This window comes from Pinus tabuliformis, chromosome 1_2 (genome assembly GCF_031772625.1).
Source record: "Pinus tabuliformis cultivar Carrire ecotype Pingquan chromosome 1_2, CPIR1, whole genome shotgun sequence".
Classification (NCBI taxonomy): Eukaryota; Viridiplantae; Streptophyta; class Pinopsida; order Pinales; family Pinaceae; genus Pinus; species Pinus tabuliformis.
The window spans coordinates 248,675,430-248,701,448 of NC_142298.1; the positions used below are offsets into that span (position 1 = coordinate 248,675,430).

Consider the following 26,019-nt stretch of genomic DNA (forward strand, 5'->3'; position numbering starts at 1 on the left):
CGGCGGTGCTCAGAGCCACCGACTTCTACTTCCTGCTCATCCAGAATATCGAAGCAAATCCCAAGGAGAAACAGCACCCGGAGGTGCTGTTTCGATCCTCCACATTGCTTGCCCAATCAGCATCAGTATACTCAAGTGGTCTCACATTTCCAGCAGTGTATCTTCATCCATGAGTGATTGTGCCACGAAGATATCTCAGCAGATTCTTGGCACCAATCCAATGTGAGTGGCGAGGCTCAACCATATGTTGACTCAAAGTGTTGACTACAAAGCATATATCCGGATGGGAGTTCACCAAGAACATTAATGCTCCGACAAGTTGTCAATACTTGGTAGCATTTCGTAAAACAGGTCCGGCAGCACTACCGCTTAACTTCTTAAAGTTAAGCTCCATCGTAGTAGTTACAGGCTTGCAGTCCACCATGCCAAATCTTTCCAGTATCTTCACCACATACTTTCCTTGAGATAGGAAAACCTCCCCTGGTTTCTACCAAACTTCGAGTCCTAGGAAATAGTGCATGAGTCCTAGGTCTTTCATCTCGAATTCAAAGGCTAGCTCCCATTTACATTTGTGAATGAGAGGGTCTGCACCTGTTAGAAAGAGGTCGTCAACATAAAGCACCAGTATGAGAGGCACCACTATCAATAAGCCAATTCCCCTGCGAGTCCGGAGGAGCAGAGGTAGATAGAGCAGCTAGTAGATAATATTCATCTTGCTTATTGTTAACGGTGTTAGATTCATACTTGGAATTTCTTGCCTTCTTGAATGGTTGTCCTCTTCCTTGATTTCCAGCACTCCTTTTACCTCGGCCATTTGACTTGCCATTTCTTTGATTGCCTTGAGAGGGATTTTGATCATCATCCCGGTGTGAGTCCCTTTTATCAAAACACTCCCTTGCATAATGACCTGGTTTATTGCAATGGTAACATCGTCCTTTTCTTCCATCCTTTGGTCCAACCTTTCCTTTGAATTTAGCCCCGGAATTGTTTCTTCTTTTAGCATGAGAAGAAAAGGCAGCGGGATGACCTTTAAGTGTGGTCATTTCCTGTTCTTACATCCTAGCTTCTTCTTGAATGCATCTTGCCATTAATTCCTCAAATCCAGGAATTACATTATTGTTTACGAGAGTGGTCCTGAATATATACCATTTAGATGGTAGTCCTCCAAGAGTTGTGAGTGCCATTCCCCTGTCAGGAATTACTTCCCCAATAGATAGGAGATCGTTCTTGATCTCGGTGATCCTTAAGAAATATGCTTGCATATTTTCATCTTTGCCCTTCTTAATTTCCTTCAGCTTATTTCTAAGAAACAGGACTTGATTTGCATCATTAACTTTAAATAAACTCGCCAGTCTATCGTAGATTTCCTTAGAGGTGTTCAGCCCAGAAGCATAGGCCACCAAGCGCTTGTCAATAGAGTCTCGGATGATCTTCTTTGCTTTGACTTCTCCCTTGGTCCATTTGTTCCTGGTAGCAACAGATGCGTTTGATGGAGGCTCAACAACTCCGCCTCTCACATGGTCCAGCACTTCTTGTTCTTCTAATGTTAGATTGCGAGACATCTTCCATCTGTAGTAGTCAGACTTCTCACGGAGTTTGTCTTCAGTAGAGAAGTGTGTTGAGGACCCCATAGTTTCTTTTAGATAGCCTTGCCAACCTTCTCTTCGGTGATTGCTCTTGCTTTTGCTTGGGCTTTGTCTTCACCTCAGCTCCGATACCATGTTAAATTATGGTATGTTCTATGCTTAGAGCAGTTTACTTGTTTTTCTTATTATTATCCACAGATTAGCAATCACATGTACATTAAGTAAAGTGCAAATAGAACATTTAAATGATCAACAAAAAACAAGCCAAGACAAGAGACACAAGATGTGGCGGCTGGCCAGGGACAAACCCCAATATGGAGAAACCCTTTGATCAAATTTTCTTTTATCTTCAATAATTCAGCAGAGAGAAATACTACAAAAATCTAATTTATATTAGCAGCAACAAACCCTAGATCAGCCCTAAACTAGGGCAGTCAATATCTGTAAAACCAGAGGTCAAATCACCTTGATTCTTGTGCCAAAAATTGTGGCCTTCCAAGGAGAATCAGCCACCCCAAACTCACAGTCAAAGAGGAGTCCACGCTAGTCAACGCTGGTCAAAGTTCCTTTCTGCAGCTTCAGCCCTAGAAATCTGTCCTTTTTCCACACATGTGAGAGAGAGCCTTTCTGCGCAGGAGAGAGAGAGATATGTGATGAGAAGTGAGTGTCCAAATGACGAGGAGGCATCCTGTATTTATATCCAAACGTTGAAGATGAATAGATGTGTCTGTTGGGCATCTGCGCCTACATAAGTTGCTGGCCGACTTTGACAATTTGTCCATAATCAAAATAAATTCATATCTCCATAAATACTTATCGGAATCGGATGATCTTTAGATCAATCCTACACCTTTCGACGAGAGGAATCTAGGAAAAATATTATCAGCCATGAATAAGCTTACCCATATGGAGTTTGGCCCTAATTGCCAATTTTAACAAAAATACTGGAAACTGAGAAATTCTAGCACACACAGATTTTGACACCATTACATTTGGACAATTGTCCCCGAAAAAACCCAATGTGGGTAAACTAGTATAGCAAGATGAGGGTTTTACTATTATTATGTAGCAGTAATTATGAGTACAATAAAATGGACGCCAAACTAGCATTTCTATCTGAGAGAAACACTGGCAAAATTCTTGTGAGGAATTTTCCTCACCCCACAACAAAAATCAGCTCCCAAAATTAGCTCTACAAGTCATCCTCTCAACTCTTATGTGAGCCTCCGCACAAGCTTTGCACAGGCCCTTCTGCTCTGCCTCTAGAAATTGTTGATTGTTGCAGCTGTTGTTGTCTCTGCGTTTGGAGATGATTCGCTAGCCCCTCTGGAAATTTTTCCAACCTCCGGTAACTTAATCGAACCATCCTCTAGCTAGATTGAACTGCCTCTGCATGTTTCCTGTGCAGCCCCTACGTAGTGTTTCTGTGGACAAATTCACAGTCCCTCAAACTGACCCTTTCGGCACTAGAAACGTCCACCGGAATACCATCTCACTCCTCTGCCACCTGCTACTTGATCTCTCCCTCTGAATCACCTGCACTGGAAAATCAGACTATCTAGATAACTGAGTATCTACACTGGTGTGTTCTCCATCTACCCATCGACTTCTTCTTATAATCTCTAGTTGAGACTTCAACAGCCACGATTAAAACTTAACCGATGGTTGAGATCATCTCCAAAGTTGATCTGTGTGAGTTTCTAGAGAATTCTCACCTTTCTCAATTAATTACTATTAATTAAGCTATCTCTAGGTGAAATTTCCATAAACGATTTCTGGGTTTCGGAGATCTCATGTGTTTTAGCCTCTCCACAAACTTTGAGACTAGAACACCATCTGATGCTACAAAAACTAACACTCCCTCTTACCGAGAAAGGTGTTCTAGTGCTCCATTGCTACAACACCCTGTCTTTGCGTCGTCCTCCCATATATGTTGTTGATGTATGAAAACTGTAGCTACTTGCCACTGTCCACCAACCACTGTGCTAACTCTGATTCAACTACTATTGGCTGGAGTTGAACCATGTTGCACCTGTGTTGTTGACTGACACTACATTGTACAACTTGTACTGCTGCCAACTTGGCATCTGCACTGCAACACAACTAACACTCCCTCTCACTGTTGTTTTTGTTGTTGCAACTGAGAAGTATCCAAAATACCCTGTCCCTGCTACTAAAACGAGTTCTCTACCATACTCATCTGCTCTCTGAAATAGACAAACTTAGCTGTCTCTAGAGCTTTTGTGAGTATATATGTAACATGCTCTTCTGTGGGAACATACTATAGATGGATTGTTCCACGCTGCACACAATCTCTAATGAAATGACATCGAATATCTATGTGTTTCGATCTTTCATGAAACACTAATTTTCAGAGAACTTGATGCACCTCAGGTTATCGCAATAGACACTGGTCGCCAACATCCTCTACCTAAACAAGCTCACCAATAACTTCTAAAGCCATATGGCTTTGCACGTGGCTATGCTAGCTGCCATATACTCTGTTTTTGCAGAACTCAGAGCTACTGACTTCAGTTTCTTACTGCACCAAGAAACCATCCTTGATCCAACCCTGAAGCAGTACCCAGAGTTACTTTTCCTGTCCACTAAGTTGTCTGCCCAATATGCATCTGTGAATCACATAGTTTGACATCATCCCCTCAAGTATACCTCAACCCATACTCTATTGTGCCACGCAAATACCTCAGAATGTGTCTCGCTGTTGTCTAATGCACTCTCTTTGGTTCCACCATAAATTTATTGAGATTGTTGACCACAAAGCAGATATTTGGCTTAGTGTTGACTAGATACATAAGAGAATCGATAAGTCGTCTACACAAGGTAGGGTCAATATCCGCGTCATCTAGTGCGTCTATCTTTTTCCGGTTGGCGATCATGGGCATAGACATGGGTCTACAATTCAACATCTTGAATCTTTATAGCATATCTTCCTTGACCAAAGAAGATCTCACCGTCCTTCTGCAAAAATTCCAAGCCTAGGAAATAGTGCATCAACTCCAAATCCTCCATGTCAAACTTTGCTGCCAGGTTCCTCTTGCAATCCTCTATGAGCCCGTACGACTCTGTCAAGAACAGGTCATCCACATACAACACCAAGATGAGTGGCTCATCCTACCATCAAATAGTAAAGGCTGGGATGTGCGTCACTCTTGACAAATCCCATCTACTGCAAGTAGCTATCAATCCGACCGTACCACGCCCTAGGAGCCATGTTTGAGCCTGTATAGAGCTTTCTTCAGTCTGCACGCGTGTGTGCGCCTCTCATGTGTCTCAAAGCCCTCTGGTTGTTCTATGTACACCTCCGATATCACCCCTTTCAAGAATATTGTCTTAATGTCCATCTGGTGAATTTGTCATCCCATCTGTGTTGTTAGGGATATAACTTACAAGATAGAAGTGTATCTGGCAACTAGGGTGAAGGTCTCCTCATAATCTATCCATACCCCTTTGCCACGAACCTAGCCATCTTACTTTTCCACATTACCATCTGCAGTGTACTTGATCTTGTAGATCCATCAAGAGCCCATAACTGACCTGTCCTCGAGCCTCGGCACCACCTCCCAAACATCGTCTGTCATGATAGAACTGTACTCCTCTACCATGGCATCTATCCACACATAATGTTGTGCAGCCTCCTAATAGCTAGAAGGTTCCTCAACCTGTGCCACCAATGCTTAGTACATGTCCAACTATTTGCGCTCTCTCTTGTTCGTCCTAGGAGCTCCAATGAACTCCTGTACATCTCTCAATGTCTGAAAAACTTCCCTGTTAGTTCGACCATTAGTGGTGGGAGGTTCAACCAGCTCCTCACCTGCCTCTGTTGCTCTGTCTACTGTGAATTCACTGGATCTCCTGCATCTGAGGATATGCTAGTACTAGTAATTGTATTGGATCCCTGTGATTGTTCTTACGACGGTCCTAGCAGTTGCACTTGCTCTTTGGACCAATGGAGCTTCTGCTAACTCATTCTGACCACCTGTTGCCATTTCACAAGACTTCTTGAAGGCTCTATCCTCCAGAAACTTCATGTCTCGTCTCACTATGATCTTCCTGGTACTAGGAACATAAATCCTGTTATGCCTTAGAGGTTTCACTATACCCAACGAAATAACTTCTTTCTGCAATTTGATCCAAACTTAGTGCGCTTCTCATCTAGTACATGACAATAGGTTATGCTACCAAAGATCATGAAGTGACTAACTCCTGGCTTCTTCCCTGAGAAGACTTCTTCTAGTGTTATCTTACCCAACGCCTTGTGAGGAACCCTATTCTGAATATACACAGTTGTGTTACATGCCTCTGCCCATAAGAACCTGGGCAAATCCTGATCATATAACATTGCCTTTACAGCCCCGACTATAGATTTGTTCTTCCACTCCGCTACCCCATTCTGCTGTGGATTGTATGGAGCTATCCACTCCATTTTGATGACTTCCTTTGCACAAAACCTTGTGAAGTCACTATATGTGTACTCACCTTTGTTACCAGATTGAGTGTCCTAATCTTTTTCCCTGTCACATTCTCCACCAAAGCCTTAAATTCCTTAAAGCGATGGAAGACCTCATCCTTGGTCTTCAAGAAACAGATCCAGGTTTTTCTGGAATGGTCATCAATGAAGGTAACAAAATATTCATACCCTCCTAGAGATCTAGTGGACATAGGGCCACAAATGTTTGAGTGTATAAGCTGCAACACACCATCTGCCTTGTTGTCACTCCTTGGGAATGTTGCCTTAACATATTTTCCAAGCATGCACCCCTTGCACACATCATCGTGTTCTGTAACTAATTCTGGAACACCTTTCACTGTCTCCCTGAGCATCCTAAGTGCTCCATGGTGCAAATGTCCCATTCTCCTATGCCATAATTCATTTAGGTCTTTGCTACTGTCACTGCTACTACTAACTAGTGCCATTGGAGAGTTGCATTGCAACTTGTACAATCTATCGCTCCGTACCCCAATCTGTTTCACCTTCTTCCAATTTTGGTGTTTGATGTACACCTTCTTCCCTGCAAAGTGGACATCATATCCCCTATCCTGTAATCGGGATATTGAAATCAAGTTCATACCCAATCCTGGCACATGCAATAAACTTGTGACACCAGTACTTGCTCCTGACTCCCTCTCTATATCAATGGTACCTCTCCCTACTGGAGTGCATTTTGTCATGTTTCCCATTGTTACCTGGAAGTCCATTTTCTCCTCATTATAGTTGGAGAAATATTCCCTAACTCTTGTCATATGTGTTGACGCTCCACTGTCTATATACCAGACTCCATGTGAAGTTGAGCCAGTTATGCAAGCAAGTTCTTCTTCCTACCTAAAAGACAATTTTGTAGCCCCCTGAATCTCAAATCTATATATAGCCACGTTGGAAGTCTATGGAGATTCTATTGGATACATCTTGAGTATAATTTCGTGTGTTATTTATCTTCCACCAAGCGTTGGTTCTGCTACTGCAAAACCCTATTGCACCCAAACAAGAAATCTGCTCTGCAAAAATATTGTGTTGTTGTTAAAAGTGGCAACTAGGGCCAAATTCCACTTTGGCCAACTCTTTTGAAGAAGATAATTATGGCATTGAATTCCTTTTTTCAAGAGGACCAAAATCGACCTAAAGATCACTAAATTTGGATAAGGAAAAATATATTTTGAAAGCAAGCTCTCACATGTGTAATTTGTTAAGGTTGGGTTGGGGTAAATTAAACAAAGCAAAACCCTCTTCATCTCCCACAAAAAGGAAGTGACCTCATGCTCATCAGGGACATCCACAGCGCATTTTTCTTCTCTTTGAAATTGGTCGTTGCCCTAGGAGATCAAGCAAGGAGGACGAAGAGCGTGTTTTGGTCTATTTTTGTTTCTTATGCAGGCCCGAGCCATTGTAGGAAAACGCTGCATCCTCGAGGAGGATTTTTGGGCTAGTTTTGTGACTATTTTATGTGGCAGATCTTCCCTACAGCAAGTCGAGTTCCATAGGCAAGAAGCCGAGGTTGTTGAAAGCATGTCTAGGCTAATTTGATGGGAATTTAAGGACTGTTCTGGGCAACGTTTATCTTCTCTTGCTGGCCACAAACCAACTATGGAGATTGCAGGGTTCAGATCAATGTTTGATGGAGGCTGAGGGGCCTAGATATTAGCCTAGTCTGGCCCGCATTCAAAGCAACGAAGAGCAAGTTTTTTTGAGGTTAATCACATGGGTTTATTGTTGTAGGTTAGGGCTGATGTGTGCCCTAACTAGGTTTTTATTCTACTCAGAAGTGAAATGTTTTGGGTTCCTTATCATCAATAAAGAAGGTCATATTAATTGATTCAGGATCAAGCTCCTTTTGGAGACTATCTTGTAGACTGCTTTGAATATTGTTGATCACTGGTTAGCGCAGAGCTTGTCGGTTGTTATCTGAAGGAAGAATGGAAGATTTATCTGGGCTACTTCTTTGTCATTTGGACAGTGATATTGATCATCATACTGGCAAGTCAATTTTGTCTTTGATTGTACTCTAAACTCTCTGTTGAACATTTGATATTTGATAATAAGATGAATTGATCAAGGCTTTTCCCATCTTGGGGTTTTTCCCTGGCTTGATCCAATTCTTGTGTTCTCTTGTCTTGGCTTGTCTTTTGCATATCTTATTTATTTTCTTTCTTCAATTATTGTCAATGTGATAATGGTTTATGTGATTGCTAATGAAAGAAATGGATATAGAAATTGGGCTAACATGGAACATTGAAGTAATTGACCGAAGCAAAGAACGTGTTATCCAAAATTAACAATTGCTCAACTCTGCCAAATGGAATCACTTCCCAGAAAAATCAACCCTTCCTACCACGTGCAATTGGAAAATCAAACCCTTGTCTAGCAATTCACGCTACCTGGCTAGTCCTCCTGTCCGTCAAACTGGCTCTGATACCATGTGATATTTTCAAGTCTAATTGCAGCAGCTAGAAATCTGTTCTTCTAACTGTAAATTAATTATGCAGTTTATTTGCTACGGCAAATAATAGATAAATTGTGAAAATTTCTGAATCTACACATCAAAAATCCCACTGCAATCACTGGTTTATCATCTCCTACTTGTTTTTACATTCAACAAGTTATTTAATTATTTAAATAGCGATGAAAACACTATTGCAGACTACACATACATACAGATCATGAACTGAAATAGAACGAGACAAATACAAAAGGGACACCGTTATTTTTGGACAATCGTCCCTGGAAAAACCCTATTCGGGAAAAACGGTGCAACATATAGAGGGTTTGTATTATTGAGCAAGCAGAATCTGAGTACTACAGGTTGCCTCTCACAGCAACTAACCTTTCAGAGATATTACGGCAACAAGAAATACATACGAGGGTTTATCTCGTTCTCCAAGTCTCAACAGATCCACTGAATCGCTGACTCCGACAAGCACTGCGAAAATCCAGCACAATCTATTATGTGTGGGCCAGCGTCTTGCCTCTGGGAGACTGGGTCACTTCTCTACTAGATCGATTTTCCCTCAGAAGCTTTGACTTCAGCCCTCCTGGCTCAGAACATCGAACTTCCCTCGATTATCACGCACTGCCACTACAAGAACCCACTTGGCCTACGTGAACCCCTTCTTGGGTTGTGTAGGCCTTTGTGCTGCGTCTCTGATGCTATTGTTGCCTCTCTGCCTAGTACTCGTTGGCTCGGAACTCCCTTCCGATCCAACTCTCTACTACTGCCCCTCTCAGTGCGATAAATCACTTGTTCGATTTTCTCAACAAACCTCGCCCAAGAAAAATCAAACTGATTGATCTCTCAAGTGTGTCTCCAACTAACCCTCAAGCCTCCTCTTATAATTTTCCTGTTGATGAATCAACGACCGAGATTAAGTCCATAATCAACAACTAAGATTAAAACAGACTTGATCCTCGTCACTTAGAAGTTTCTCACCCATTTTCTTATTGATACATATTAATATTTTTATTTTCCTAAGTTTAGACTTAGGAACCCATTAAAAATATTAATTATTTTAATAACTCCTCATCTGGGTGTAATTCTCCAAACGATTTCTAGGTTTTGGAGATCTTATGTGTTCTAGCCCCTCCACAAAATTTTGGGGCTAGAGCACATCCAATGCTACCCAAAATCACCATAAATCACAATGCAATTTTCCACCATAAAATTACAGCGAAAAATAAAAAGTTAAAATTTGAGAAATGTTAGCGCACAAAAATTTTGACACCTTTACTTTTGGACAATTGTTTTGGACAAACCCAATGTGGGAAAACCGGTGCAACAAATGAGGGTTTTATTATTATGCAATAGTAATTATGAGTGCAATAAAATGGACGCCAAACTTGCGTTTCTCTCTGAGAGAAATACAAGCAAAATTCTTGTGAGGAATTTTCTTCACCCCACAACAAAAATCAGCTCCCAAAACTGGCTCTACATGTCGTCCTCTAAGCTTTTGCGTAAGCCTTGCGCAAGCCCTTCTGCTTTGCTTCTGGAAACTACTGATTGATGCAGCTATTTTTGTCTCTGCCTCTGGAGATGATACACTAGCCCCTCCAAAAAAAATTCCTGGCCTCCAACAACCGAATTGAACCCTCCTCTAGCTAGATTGAGTTGCCTCTACGTGCTTCCTGCGTAACCCCTACGCAGTGTTTCTGCTGGTAAATTCGCACTCCCTCAAACCGACTCTTCCGGCTCTAGAAACCTCAAGCGGAATACTGCCTCACTCCTCTACCCCCTATTACTCCATCTCTAACTCGATCTCTCCTATTGAATCACCTGCACTGGAAAATCGAACTGTCTAGATCACTGAGTATCTGTAGTGGTGTGTTCTCCATCTACCCATCGACTTCTTCTTATAATCTCCAATTGAGATTTCAACGGACACAATAAAAATTTAATCGATGGTTGACATCATCTCCAAGTCAATCCGTGTGTTTCTAGAGAATTCTCACCTTTCTAATTACTATTAATTAATTAGTTTTCCTAAGTTAGACTTGGGAAAAATTTAAATGATGGTCAATTAATTTAATTGAGTTATCTCTAGGTGGAATTTCCAAAAACGATTTTTGGGTTTTGGAGATCTCTTGTGTTTTAGCCTCTCCACAAAGTTTGAGACTAGAACATCATCCGACGCTACAAAAACTAACACATTGGAGGGTAGACAACAAATTCACCTATTGTGAAGGAGGCTACGCTATAAAAGAGTATCCCATGTGGTAATGAATACCAAGAGAGGAATGCATTGAGACTACCATCCAACAAAGATTTGGCATCAAGGTGAAGTGTTTTCAAATGCGTTGCATTTAGAGAGAGGTTGAAATCTGGCACACACCCACACAACTATTGCAACTCCAATTGACACTTGGAGGTAAATGTTAATTCTACTCATTGAGAGGCAAACTTTGACCCTGTTTGGAGCAAATGAGACCATTTTTTTGGCAGTTGACTCATATTTATGCCAAATTCAACAAACAACAAATAGTTTGCTTTATATATAAAAAAGTATGCATTCAAGTTTATAGCAAATGAAAATGTACTTTTTGAATGCTACAGATAATGGATCATCATGAAAGAATGCTACAGATAATGGATTATAATTTATAATGAAAGAGTTTCGTAGTTGAATGGATATAAAAACAAGAGTGAAAGATCCAATGTCTCAAGAGGTCTTTTGGGGTATTACTTACAATCCTGAAAAGAAGAGTTGTGCCTATTGTGAATCCAAAGATTCAAGGGTGATTATACTTAGTAGAGTCAGTGACTGTAAAATTTATATATATGTGAGTCATAGACTGAGTGCCAGAGTAGATAATAATTTTTTTGGGTTGAGCCAAAATTGAAGAAATCCAGTTAAAGTCAAAAGTAACTCTAGTCAAGGTCAGGATCAAAGTAATTTTATTTATCTAAAGAGTCTAGTTAAAGTCATCAAAGTTGCCAAATCAAGATTATTGGTATTGTGTTGTAATTGGCAAGAAAAGTCATGAAAATTCCATGATATGAAGTCATTCTTAATAGTTTTCACAACAAATCTAGTGAAGTCAAGTCAAACCTAGAGTGGAAGCCAAAGTTACGTGAGTCAAAGTCAAATATCAAGTCAAGTTTAAGTGATGTAAAATCATGAAAATGGTGCATCAAGTAAGTTTGCCAATCTAATGACATAGGTGCCTTGCTGGATGGATACATCCCTTCAACAAGAAAATATTTTTATATAGCTATTACAACAGAATCAAACGAAGAATTATCTAAGAAAATGATACAAGAAGTGGACAACAAGGATGATAGAAGAAAGCAAAAGAAGACGACAATGAGAAGAAACAAGAAGACAAACTGCTGATGAAGTGCAGCAAAAGACAGAATTTGAAAAGATGAAAGAAGAAGTGAAAGATAATGATAGAAGATAGAAGGGGACAGTCAAAGAAGACGAAAGAATGGGCATGGAAACCTGGGCATGAACAAAATATGCAGTGGAAAGTGGCAATCCATGAAACATAAAATAGCAAAAGAAGAAAAAGAAGAATGAAGCAACAAAAGCAAAGTTAAATAAGTAAAATAATACCATGTGTCAATAATTGAAATGCAAAAGTAATTGAAATGAATCCATAGAAATTGAAATCCCTAAGAAGTTTGATGATCGTCCTTGATAATCTTGTTTTCATGATGGAAAACATGGTTATGGTTGTATGTTTGTATCAGGACTAGATAAGCCTCAAATGAAAATGCATTTGAAATTTGCATGTGCTAGAGACAAATGATGTTGGATATAAGACATGGTAAGACAAGTATACCCCCATACTTGTTTGTTGATGGTTCGTGGTAAACCAAAAACTACTTGTCATGACAAACGAAGGTTCGTGGTCAATCAAAAACCAATTGGTGTGTTGAATGGTTCAAAGTAAGCTGTAGCCACTTTCTTGTGCTGTATGAGAATAACCCACAAAAACTTATGATGTGGTTAAAATTAAGCCAAAGAAATCCAAGTTGAGGATTGATGACTATGCAAGGGGAGTAAAAGGTACGAGTATGAAAATTTGTGATTCAAGAATTGTTAATGAACCATGTACAAAACAATAAAAATTTTACTAGAGAACCGATCGATACAGCTATTGCTGACCCGTGTATTATGGTGGATGATAACTTTTTTATATGAACTTCAACAAACAAGAGAAAGTACAAGATCCAGTTAAAAGAAATCAAAAAAGACGACCACTGAAGAAAGATTGAAGATGAAGAATGAGGAATCCCAAAGATGAAGATTCTAGAAGATAAAACACTCGAGAAAATTGAAGATGGAAAGCATAGAAGATGACGATGAAGATTGAAGCAATAAAAAAGACTAGTTGAAGAGACAGAGGATGATGACTGAATATTGAATCACAAGTATTCATTAAGAGCAAGTATGAAGGATTAACACTTTGTGATATATGATGACAAAAGCATAAAATTATAGATATGAATGAAAGATGAGAAAAAGGAGAAATGTTAGTGATGAGAATGGCATAGAGGCCATTGACAGATTTAAGAAAAGATTATTGGCAATAGCCATGAAGATGGTCCAACTAAATATTTAATTATGACATAATTGTTATGGTCACCTAAACCTATGTAAAGAAAACAATTTTACAACAGAAATATAAACAAGAATACATTAATTGAACCGAATTTCCCTTTCAGGGGTTTCCTGAGTGTAAACTCCCTATGTCCCTTTCTTGATATGTGTTTGAGTACAACAGTTACTGATTATTGAACCCAACCCAACGAAAAGGATGTGCCAACATCCCGAGATGAGGAGAATAATTCCCTAGACACTAAAATAGTAGGACATATAGATTCACAGATAGGCTCTTGCTTTCTATTCATAAGCACAATATGATATGTAGCATTGCACAAGATTTAGGAAATTGCAGCTACTACCACTTGGAAGTGGAGATGATACAGAAAAAGTTCATTATCACACAAATATTTAGAATATCTGGAGATGATACAGAAAAAGTTCATTATCACACAAATATTTAGAATATCTGGAATACAAGAATATCGATATGATAAATAATATTTATAAATAAATGTTTGGGTCCAAAAGTGATATGATGAGAATTACAAATCAGGGCCCCATATATATACCTAGGTGGGAGTACCCTTTCATAGAGAGTCATGTTCTTTGAGACATGTCCTTTCGTTAATACTAATTATTATTTATTATTTATTGTTTATATTAATTTATATTAGTTATGTTCATAACAGGAGATGGATCATTTACATTTTTCCATAATAAATGCTATCATATACCATCCATGTGTTGTAGTCTACTTTGGAGTTTGCACATGTAAGTTCTGGAACTTTTGTATGAATATTCGATCAAAACCATTTGAAGACTGAAATTTCACATTTGTTATTTAATTTTAATATATTTATGTTTACTTTGACGTCTATCAAGAAGATTAGTCTCAAAAACTCTTGTCAAACTTAATGTGTTCCAATGTTTTTTATCTGCAAAAGATCTATGTCAGCTTTTTCCTGAATTTTTCCCAGGTCCAAATCATCCTCCTCCTCTCTGGCTTTGTCAAGTTGTTCTCAAGTCGAAGTTATGTGACTTTGGTTGGAATTTAATTCTAAACTTGTTAAAACAATCACTCCCCTTGGCATTTTCCACATGTTTACCTTCCTATACAAATGTATTATGTTGGGGAGGCCATTAAAATCAGTCCCATAACTCCGTATTCAGCCCATATAATTTACATGAACGGCTTTTTTCCCCCAAATGGATCTGTAATCATTAGTGATACAAATAGATCCACTTACATCCTTGGATCTACTCTTCACTAGCTCTCAAAGTGAGAACTCGTGTATACATTATTAGAATGTTATTACACAGAAGATAATAATATATTTGAAGATAAATCTGTGTATGGGAGAGTCCACACTGAAGAATAGTTGATATTTTTAAGCCTCTATCTGGTAGACAAGGTTGGAATGCAGTTGAGAAATGACTCCAAACTCATCTTAGAGAGTATGTCATGAACCCGTGCAACATAACATCAACAAATATTCAACCCCAATATGTAATCATGCAGTTGATCATATCGAGGCTGTAGAGATCTAGAACTAATGCTTATAAATATCCAATGGATCAAACTCTTACCATCGAAGCATCGCTGCATTAGCATCTTTTGTGTTTTTAGCATCTACCACAAAGCCAGGTCCCAGGAGCTTGTTCATCCTTTTGATAAGGCGATAGTAGTAATGTCGAACCTAAACAGTCAAGGCATAGAAAAGTCAATATCATAGAACACATCCAGAGTATTTCTCACAGCACAAAAATTGGAATTCAATTTGATTAAGGAGAAGTAAAAAGGAGTATAATGAGCACGTGCTATACACAAATCTCAAGCTCTATATCATTTAGAAAATGGAAACATGCTCCTAATCTCATAACATAATTAAATAACTTGCTTCATTTAATTGATATTGCACTATCCTTGAAGGGTCTGTACTAAACTCCAAGTATATCTAATAAATTAAGCAGCATGCTGCACAACTCAGCATAGGTAGTAGTCTGAAGACAGAAAGAGAAGATAATATATGAAACCAAATATCTATACATTAAAGAAGGAAATCAAGGGACTAGTCACTAGACACTACATCACATCAGGCCTAGAAAAGGAGTGCACTAGGCATCTTCATCTAAATCTATGTTCATAATATGAAGCATAAGTGTCAAAAGTCAGACAAAATAACACAGATAAAGATGTTTAAAATAAAGCTCTGCAGAGCAATGAAGAGTCTACCCATCTTTCAAACTGCTATAAGTATATAATCCTTCCAAAACCTGTTAAAGGATATCATCCAAAGACTCCAAGGTCATGGATGTTTCCTCCTCAATCCTGGACAATAACCTGTTAAATCATGTGACAAAATCAACGGAGCTCAAGTCTATAGGACTCAGGAGCATAAAAAGATTAACAATTTCTCTTAACTTACAACCCTAAAACTTATTCTGACATTAGAAAGGGAACAAAGATTAACACATTTACAGGTCTTCAGTGATTCCCTCCTAATTATAATATGGATGAGGAAGGAGTATGTACTATGTAACAAGAAACTTCACTTTGCAAACTCTGTTTGATAAGACACGGGCATTAGAAGCAACTTTTTCATAATAATAATAATAATAATATCCATTTTTAAGGTCACAGCCAAGCCAGACACCAAATTGGTGTATGAGACCCCCTTGTTTGTGGGACAAGGGACCCACCTCCGCGCAGCGATTTGACTGCTAAGTCTACGAAGGCATACATACTCTACCCCCTCTAGTTTTGAACCTGTGACCTCTTAGGAGGAAACACATGCTCTTAACCATTAGGCCCACATATATCACATTCAAGCACGTCTACAGGGAGTGAAATCAGGAAGCTGATGGTGGACTATCAAAGGCTGGACTGAACCTCGCCAGAGGAGAACGGATTATAATGGACAAACAAGATCATCATATCTCTGTTTACTCCTGTGCAACTTTTTTAAAGCCTTTTTATATTTTCATACTGCGGAACTTAATGTAATATTCTGACTTTTAGATGTATAAGGACACTGTCGTTTTTGCTTTTGAGGGCCAGCGGCCTATGCTCGGACCAGATACTTATCTCTGATAATATCCTTTTCTGTCAATGTCATTGGATGATATACTCCTGATCAGCATGAAGGAACATTACCATGTAAAAATGTAGAATCTAAAAACGGTCCTTTTACTGAAATCTTACAAGCATCTAAATTTCTAATGTATGTACTTTTATCTTAATATGAAATAAAACCCTTTTCTCTGAGGGGAAAAAAGGAGTATAAATGAGAATGAAAAAGGATCTCCCTGTCATTCTCCATCAATCTGACCACTATAACAATAAAAACCAGTAATGAAAGCTGCTAAGAGACCTTCCAATGCCTGCTATCCAAAGGGAACTGGAGCAGATCTCCAGAACACCTGATAGGGCCATGACAACAGGCAAAATCTAAATCTGAATATCATCTTACAGAATGTTAAAACACACAGCACAAAAACACTAGAAAATTTGGAAAGACAGCCTCCAAGTTGCCAGTAACCCTATGTTTAATGTGAGACATTTGGGCACATTCAACTACTAACCTTGTGAAGGCTAAATGGAAAAAAAGAAAGCGTCTCTGGTTTTGTTGAGCAAGGAAGATATGAAACTTTGACACCCTTAAGCCTGTCTACTTGCGAGTTTCATTTAGAGACAAAATGCAATTTTATTGAAAGAAAGCATTGGCTCTGGAATTATATTACTATTTCAAACTGATCAAAAGAGGCCTAAATACTAACTGGGGAGGGGCTTTAAAAGGAAATTAATAAGAAAGGGAAAGATTGGAAAGTATGTTGCCTAAGAAACAGGAAGGAATTTCCAAAGCCAATGAAAAGGAATTCCAACATCTTAAAAAGAGAAACCACTGAAGCAAGGTAACCAGTAGGCCCAAAAATCTTATAAATAAATGTATGCTTGCTTTCTTTTTCGAATTAGAAGATTATAGGTAGGATACAAATGGATCCAAGAAAGATAAGTGTCCTATGCTTTGTTTTCCGGAATTCAAAAAGTTATACATGGTAGCTGCTCTAGAGATAGGAGAAAAGGTAAATAGTTACTAAGACCACATGAAATTTTAGGCTGCTAGGATAGATTGAATGCAAACAAAGAATCAGTTGACAAAAAGAACAGCTGAATAACACTAAATCTTATGCTTGACTTTGATAAAGCACGTGCCAGAGGGAAGCTGGTAGTAGAGTGGCACATTTTAGGTCTAGTGCTTTCAGCTTTTAGTTTTAAATACCCCATCAGATCTTAACTAATGTTAAAGTATGTCGAGGATCTCATATGCTTGGCCATAGACCTTGTAAACTGTATCTATTCTACCATTACTATCTATTGGCTAAGTACCATATGTCATGAATGTCCTCGTGGATTCTCGTAGCAAACATCAAGCTAAGTCACACAGTTCTGTTTTGGCAACAATCAAGTTCAATTCAGGTTTGAATTTTTTGATAAGAATTGGATGAAGTTCGGCCATAGGTTTGGATATATACATTTTTCATAAAAGAAGAAGAAATCAGCATCAATACACACATGTGAGTAGGAGCCTTGATTAATAAGTATAAAAGATATATGGATAACCTAATCATGATAAAATCCAATAATCAATGTCATCATTGAAATTCAAAATATAGTCATAACAGCAAATTGGAAAAAGAAGTAGAAGGTCTTTGTCAACTTCAACATTTAAAAGGATCTATATGTCCAAAATGTCAAATACTTGTATCTCCTCATGCTCAAATGTTAGGTCGTGACAGGCTGGCAAGGGCTCAGGCTTACAGCCTACAGCCAGCAGCAAGGCAAATCAAGTGGAGGGTTTATTGAGGGCCGAGTGAAGCTGGCCTTAAACTGAATGGTGGAGGGTTTATTTTACATGCAGTGAGGCCCAAGTGAACAAAGGGTTTAAAAGTCACACATAGGAAGGCCAACTGGACACTGTTGAAAATGTAGCTTGGAAGGTGATTCTGCATTGGTCAAGTGCCATGACATGCAATAAGTCACCAAATTTCTCTCATGGCTGATTATTTAAATATTTCCTAAGTTTGAACCTTAGGAATAGTGTAACAAACATAAATATATACTCAATAATAATTAGTTATTGAAGAGACATGTCCCAAAGGACATGACTATTTATGAAGGGGCATCTTGCCTAATATATAAGCAGGGACCTCATTGTAACATTTATTCATTCTATCATTATATCTATATATATATATACACACATTGTGTACAAATATATTTAAAGTACAAACAGGTCATTGTTTGTTTCCTACATTGGTATCATAGTTGTACGACCCTCTGGCTGTTCAATTGTTGCACCAAAATCACGTTACACTACCTTTATATGCTCTAAGTTTTGAAACCATGGACACATATTTAAAAGAATTAAGCTATGTTGCCAGATCCGGCAGAGGAAGGCGTAGTATTGCCAGATCCTCGAATCTGAACCGGATCTGGATCCAGATTCGCCAAAATACCTGTCAAATACATATGCCTTTGGATCTTGACTTTTTGGAAACGGCCAATGCTGTGAGGAAATGGATCCTGAGACTAGTTGTCAGAACCGCCCAAATGGTTTGACGAAAAGTCACAAACCTGATTTTATTTTTAGGTTTTTGTTTGTCATAAAGTGTGGTCCCTCTTCCCTTTGTTGGCACTCGGCAGTCACAAACCCAATTTTCACCACTGACCCCCCTGCTTCATGCAGCAAGCATTCCTTTATCGGCATTCATGCCTAGGCAGTGTTGAAAATTCACTGTCGGCCCCCCTGCACACAGCAACGCATACCTTTGTCTGTAGTCACACTCACACAGTTTTTAATATTCACCCTCGGCCCCCCTACTGCACACAGCAACGCAGTGATTGGTTGGAAGTTGGAACATTCAACACAACAAGGAACACAGCAAGGAAGCATTAAGGTTGTCGCCGCCCAGTTGAAAGGTTTAACCAGTTGTCTGCCGCCCAATTGAAAAGTTTAACAATCAACACAGCGAGGAACGAACACTCAGCAAGGTAATTTACATGATATAAATTATAATGATAACGATTTACTGTTTAGTTTAGTTATAAATTATAATGGTAATGGTTTAGTTTAGTTATAAATTATAATGATATAATATATGATATTCATATAATCCTTGAAAATGATGAAAAACGGGCCCTCCTTTATTTGTTATTAACTTATTATCTGTAGTTATAAATTTACTTAGTCTTATAAAAACGGGCCCTCCTTCATTAGTTTATACTTGTATATTATGTGTGTTATCATGTTATGTGTGTTGTAATTTACTTAGTATATTATGTGTGTTGTTGAAGCAAACAAGGTTCGTACTTCTCATTAAATACTCTAGAAGACTTGGAATATGAAGATATCCATTGAGGATACAAATATTATATATTAAAATGTATGAATAAGATGATACAATGAGAATGAGAGGCTTGCATATATACCAAGCAGGTGTCCCTTCATGGAGAATCATGTCTCATTATATTATGTCAATCTTCTGGCCAGCTTGTCTATCCACAATCGCCCATAAGCAACGAATATAGTAATATGTATTAGTGGTAATTTTAGTGGTAATTTAACTCTAGGGAGTGGAATATCACCACCCCTCCTCTACCAACCAGCAAGGCCCCATATGGCAGGTATATTGCTTATTATAATTATCCAAAACATTCCCTACTGACAGTATCTTAGGTGTGTTAATACTTGGGCTTTTGTGGACAATCTTTGAGTTGTAATTAAATTTTTATGTATTTAATTTTGTATTTTAATTTTTAATTGTTTATTGATAATATATTATAATTTGAATTCTATATGCAGTAACCAATAGAGTCTAGACCATTATCATTATGGAACCATCACAGCATGAGCATAGTGAAGGGGAAATCATCAAAACATACCCAAAATCTCCTCTATGGCAGTATGTAGAAGTGCAATGAATGCCAAGATATAAAAAATGGCTCATATACTAGAGTGAAGGCCCATCTCACTGGTCAAACTAACACAGGGGTGCAAGTATGCACTGGGCCAAAAGATGCAAATGGCAAACCTGGCTAAGGTTTGAGTCCTAGAAAAATGAAATTCTATGCATCTTTGCAAGAAGTTGCTAATAGGAAGCTTGCTAAGGGAAAACACCTTGTGCAAAGCTCTACAATTAGGCCTCCATTGTCATCTAGACCCGCTGCCACAACTAATAAAAGGCCCACTCTAGGCCCTCTTGAAGCGTGTTTCAATAATCAAGGTAGAAACATAACCGATGAACATGTAGCTCGCTACATTTATGCAAATGGCCTAGCATTCAATTTGGTGCATTCCCCTTAATGGCAACAAATGATTAAGGCAGTTAATGAAGCGCCAAAAGGGTACAAAAGCCCTAGATATGAAAAGGTCCGCACTACTTTGTTGGCATCAGAGAAACAATCCGTGGATAGACAGCTACAGGCAATCCGGGATACATGGGCAGAAACAGGGGTGTCCATCATTTTTGATAGATGGAGAGACCAAAGAAACCACCTGTTAATTAATGTTGTTGCAGTATGCCCCCAATGGGAAATGTTTTTCAAGGTTGTTAATTGCAGTGGAATAGAGAAAGATGCATCTTTCATATCCACAATTCTTATTGATGCAATAGAAAGTGTGGGGCCACATAATGTTGTCTAAGTCATTACGGACAACGCACAGGTTTGTAAAGCTGCAAGTTTGATTGTGGAGGGTCGATATGATCACATTTTTTAGACTCCATGTGCATTACATTCATTGAACCTTATGCTTGCCAAGATTGGTGAGATTAAATGGATTAATGAGATATATGTAGCAGCAAAAGAAATCCAAATGTTCATAACCAATCATTCAATGTCCCAGGCCATATATCGAGGTTTTGCAAAGTTGGAGCTATTGAAGGTACTATTTTTTTAATCAATATTATTTCAAATTTGTATTGGAAATTCTTAATTTTAACTATAAATTTGTATATGATTTCTCATTTGACATTTGACTTTTTGTCATTTTGAAACTTGTAGATTATTGAAACTCGTTTTGCCTCCCACACTCTTGTCATAAAAAAGCTTGTGGAGATGAGACAAGCAATGGCCATTGACCCTCTTTGGGAATCATGGAGGACTTCCACTTCTGATAGAGGGCAAAAAATCAAGTCCATCATTCTTGATGATGCATGGTGGGACAAGGTCCAATACCTTCTAAGGTTCATTGAACCAATTTTGACCTTGATCAAGGCATTTGATACAGATACACCTTGCATGGGGGAAGTTTATGAAAACATCGATAGTATGTTGGAGAGGATAAGGGAAATTATCAGGGCAAGTGAAAATGACCCTTATGAAACATTCTATTATTTAGTGAAGGACATAGTTACAGAAAGGTGGAACAAAATGACCACACCATTACACCTTTTGGCATATGCATTGCACCCTAAATACTATCATTCCAAAATTTTGTCTTTACCTGGTAGAACAGCGCCAAACAAGGATTCTGAAGTGGTACAAGGATACAAGACAGCTTTGAGGAAAATTTATAGAGATATGGGAGTTGCAATGGAAGTCCGCCAAGAATTTGGAGGGTTTGTACAATCTACTAGTAGCTTTTCAGATCCAATAGCTATGGATGATCGAGGGCATCTTGATCCTATTACTTGGTGGGGCTTCCATGGTGGGGATAGCATTCATCTCTCTACTCTAGCCACCAGGTTGTTATCACAAGTTGTTAGTTCCTCATCAGCTGAGAGGAATTGGAGTACATACGGCTTCATCCATTCAGTGAAGCGAAACAGGTTGGGAGTGGCAAAGGCTGAGGATCTTGTGTATGTTCATTCCAACCTCCGCCTTCTATCACATGTTGAACCAGAGTATAAAAAAGGTTCGAGCAAGATGTGGGATGTGGAGCCTGAGATCTCTGACTTGAACTCGACACTGAATGCCATGACTCACCTCAACCTACTTGAGGATATTGTTCCACCACCAGCCCAGCCTACTTATGCAACTTCCTACATTCCAGGACCCCCATCATCTATTCATGTTGTAGAGTTGCAATATGCAGAAGATATAGATCCATTTGAGGATATGTAAATGTATTTACTATTATCATTTATGATATTATGATCCTTTTTGTTACTTTGTATGAGGGAGGATGCATCATTTCAGTGTTTTAGTCTTCATATTTATAATATAGCTAATGGTCTCAGTTCTAAAAGTGTTTGATGGTTTCATGGAGTATTTGATTTTTGAACTCTAAAGAGTTTTTTAATTTAAAAAATATTATTATATTTTATTTTTTGTACGTGACATATCCTTGCCGTATCCGGATCCTGGATTTTCAAAAAACTAGCAGATTCAGATCCGTATCCGTCTTTGTACTTGAATCCCGGTAACATAGGAATTAAGTGAGATTCTAGAATCACTATGGGAAATAGAAAAACATTTATAAAATCATTGGAGAATATTAAAACATCGGATTCAGCACCTACAACAGAAATTGACCTTAATGTCAAAGAGGATGAAATTATTGAAAATACAACATCTGAAGATGTAGAAGCTAAAGATGAGACTGCTAGATGGGAAATTATTGAAGAAGATGATAAAGATGAGCTTGCTAGCACAAAAAATGTTAAATAAGATGATAGAGTTGACGCTACAAGCAGGGAAATTGTTGAAGAAGATGATAAAATTAACACTACACGTCGGGAAACCGTGCATTCTGATTTAGTTAAGTTGATATCCAATACAATTGATTTGCAACAGACAAAAGAGGAAAATACATCGTATAGCTTGTCTACCAGTTGTCATGACACGGGTCACTTTAAACATTTTGAGAGTGTAAAGCACCCTATGGATCACTCTTATCAGAAAGAAACAAGCCAGCCTATCAATAGGCGGAAAAGAATGAAGAAAAATCAGCAAGAATGGAAAAATCTTGAAAAACACTTACCAGATACAATTTTGTTAGAATCTATGAGGATAGGATGGATTTGCTCAGAGCTGTGATTGTTGGAGCAGCCGGGACTCCATATCAAGATGGACTTTTCTTCTTTGACATTCATTTTCCATCTGAATATCCTGATGTGCCACCTTTAGGTTACTACCATTCTGGTGGGCTACGGTTGAATCCAAATCTATATGAGAATGGAAAAGTCTGTCTGAGTCTTTTAAACACATGGACATGCAAAGGAAATGAAGCGTGGAATGTGTCATCATCAAACGTTTTACAACTACTTGTTTCTATTCAAGGATTGGTACTAAATGATAATCCTTATTTTAATGAACCTGGATTTGAGAAACAGATTGGTTCAGCGGAAGGGGAGAAGAACTCGTTAGCCTACAAAGAAAACTCTTTTCTCCAATCCGGTCAGTCAATGTTGTGCATACTATGTAAGCCTCCAAAGTATTTTGAGATGTTTGTTAGAAAGCATTTCCAAAAATGCGGTCAGTGTATTCTTCGTGTTTGTGATGCTTACATAAAAGGGGCTTGTTGCCACCTAAATCCACACTTGGGTTAATGTGGAGAAAATCTTTAACTCCACTTGGTGTGGCCTTGGGGGCAAGTCTCAAGTTGAGTAGTTGTCACTCAATTCTCAACTCTGTCTAGGCTAACTCTTAGCAAAGTTAAAGTGGGTGGACCCTATGAGACAAAATATACTGAGGCTTAATTAAGCTAAGAAAAGTAAATCAAGTTCTATGAGTTAAAAGAAATTAGAGAATACACAATCCACTATCAACAAAATAAACCATAGCAAATACTTCAAAGCATTCACAAGTAAATAACCATGAGCATCGTGAATCATTCATAAACCATAGATGTAACAATGATAAGCAAATGAATGAAGTACTTGACAAACAAAATATATGACCAATGAGATCAGTGCCAAAAGAGTGCTCATAAAAGTACATGCTTGGAGTAAAGTACTTGAAGAGTAATTTGTTGGAAACTAAAAGTACTTGGAAAATGAAGTGCTTGAAATGTAACTGTACTTGAACTTGAAATGAAATGCCCGAATGTAAATAGGCCTGAAATGTAAAGTGGCAATAAAATGTTGATCAAGTACAAGGTGCTGAAAACAAAACGTGATAGAGTGTATTGGGTTGATTTTAGATTAAGATCAGGTTTTCACTCAAGCTTAAGTTAATTTGGTGTGCGCGTGCACAACATGCAAATGTGTGATTGCAAAAATTAAAACTAATCTAAGATTAGTTTTCTCTTTAGGCCTTATTATCATTGGGTTAAGGAAAGTTGCGAGGAGATCCTACAGGGGGAACTTTAGGCTTCAATGAGTATGCCTGAGAGCCCACAAGTCAACCCGCTTGTAAAGAATTCCAACACTAAGGGAACAAGCTCAAAGCCCTACTTCTCAAATCAAGCACTTATCAGTTTCCTCCAATCTTAGAATAAGAAGACAAAAGAGGGAGGGTTCATAATTAGTCTACTTCAACCAACAAGCCGTTGGAACTTGTTGGAGGTTTGTTACTTTCCACAAGAAAAAGAAATCTAAATAATGATATGAGATCAAATCTAATCTCAAACAAGGATTCACAATTACTTTAATCTAAGACCATAAAGAAAACTATTCCATATTTGCAATTAGATTGTTCAAATGAGATGAAAGTAAAACTAAACTAGATTGCATGAGTAATTATTCTACTCTAGGTTAATTTTAGATCCAACCACATGAAGATCTCCAAATCGGGAGGAGGGGTGCTTAGGAGAACTCCCATAACTCCCAAGAAAGGTCACAATGCTTGATGAGATCCCTCGTGAATAAAGGGATCAAAATCAAGAGAAGAATAATTTCCCTTTGAGTAAAGGGATAGGGATGATTAAAGGAGTTACAAATGGATTCCTTTGAAATATCAAAGGGAAAAAGAAGCTCTTGAAGAGGTTACAATGGTGAATTTCGCTTGATTTACTAGGACGATATAGGTCTTCTTTGGGTGCTCCAAATCTTCACTGTTGATGAAAATCCACTAGCATCTCCCCTTGTAAAATCAAAGGCCTACTAAAATCCAGCAAGCAAATAAGCTTAGAATATGATAAAAAATATATTAAAACACTCTAAAACTACTAGCATGTGTTAGCCAAAAATACTAAATAAAACTTCTACAATTAAGTTCCCTCTCTATTTAGCCAAGGAAAGACCAAGAAGCTTGGTCTTTTCTTAGCTAAATCTACAGCTGTTGGGACAGCAGTCCAAAATAAAGCCTCAAATGCTAAATGTAACAATGTAAAGCATAAAAGAGGTAACCAAGAAGTATTTGATATTCAAATGAGGAAGTAAAGAAGAGGTTTGGGGATCCTTGTAGCTCTCTTGAGATCTTTTTGAAGCCCTTTGGAGAGCCTTTGGTGTGGTGGGAATAGTTCTTTCGCATATAGCTTAAAGATGGTTTATTCAACCAAGAATGTACCCAACTTCAAGCTACAGAGTAACCTGTATCACACTAAAAGAAATCTTGCAAAACAACATTAGTAGCTTAGGTGGTGACTTCCACAGTGACAAGATTAAACATGCAATTCAACCAAGAATTGCATGTAATAATCAAGCCTAGAATGTAAGCCTACCAAGAAGGCAATAAGCACTTATAGCCTTCTCCTTGAACAGCACTGCCTCTACTAGTGCCTAGGCTACAAAACTGAAAGCAAATTCAAATGAACATAAACATATACAAGTTACCTCAATAGCTCATGCACACCACACAATACTTGACACCATTAGACCTCAAAAGTCTTTGTTTATTGAATGATATGAACAAGTACAAATACCAACAGCAATTCCACAAGCTCAAACTTCCAACACTAGCTTTGCTATCAGAGATGGGGGTTACATTTATACA

At 38.3% G+C, this 26,019-nt stretch overlaps 1 protein-coding gene across 3 annotated transcripts in view; it reads right to left on the reverse strand.

Moving 5' to 3' along the window:
• TKI1 (TSL-kinase interacting protein 1) overlaps positions 1-26,019 on the reverse strand; it is a 239,670-nt gene that overhangs the window by 184,412 nt on the left and 29,239 nt on the right. For all 3 annotated transcript variants that reach the window (XM_089394983.1, XM_089394984.1, XM_089394982.1), the window contains exon 4: positions 14,730-14,839. In XM_089394983.1, coding sequence (XP_089251109.1) covers positions 14,730-14,839 — 110 coding nt within the window. The remainder of the gene's footprint in view (positions 1-14,729; positions 14,840-26,019) is intronic.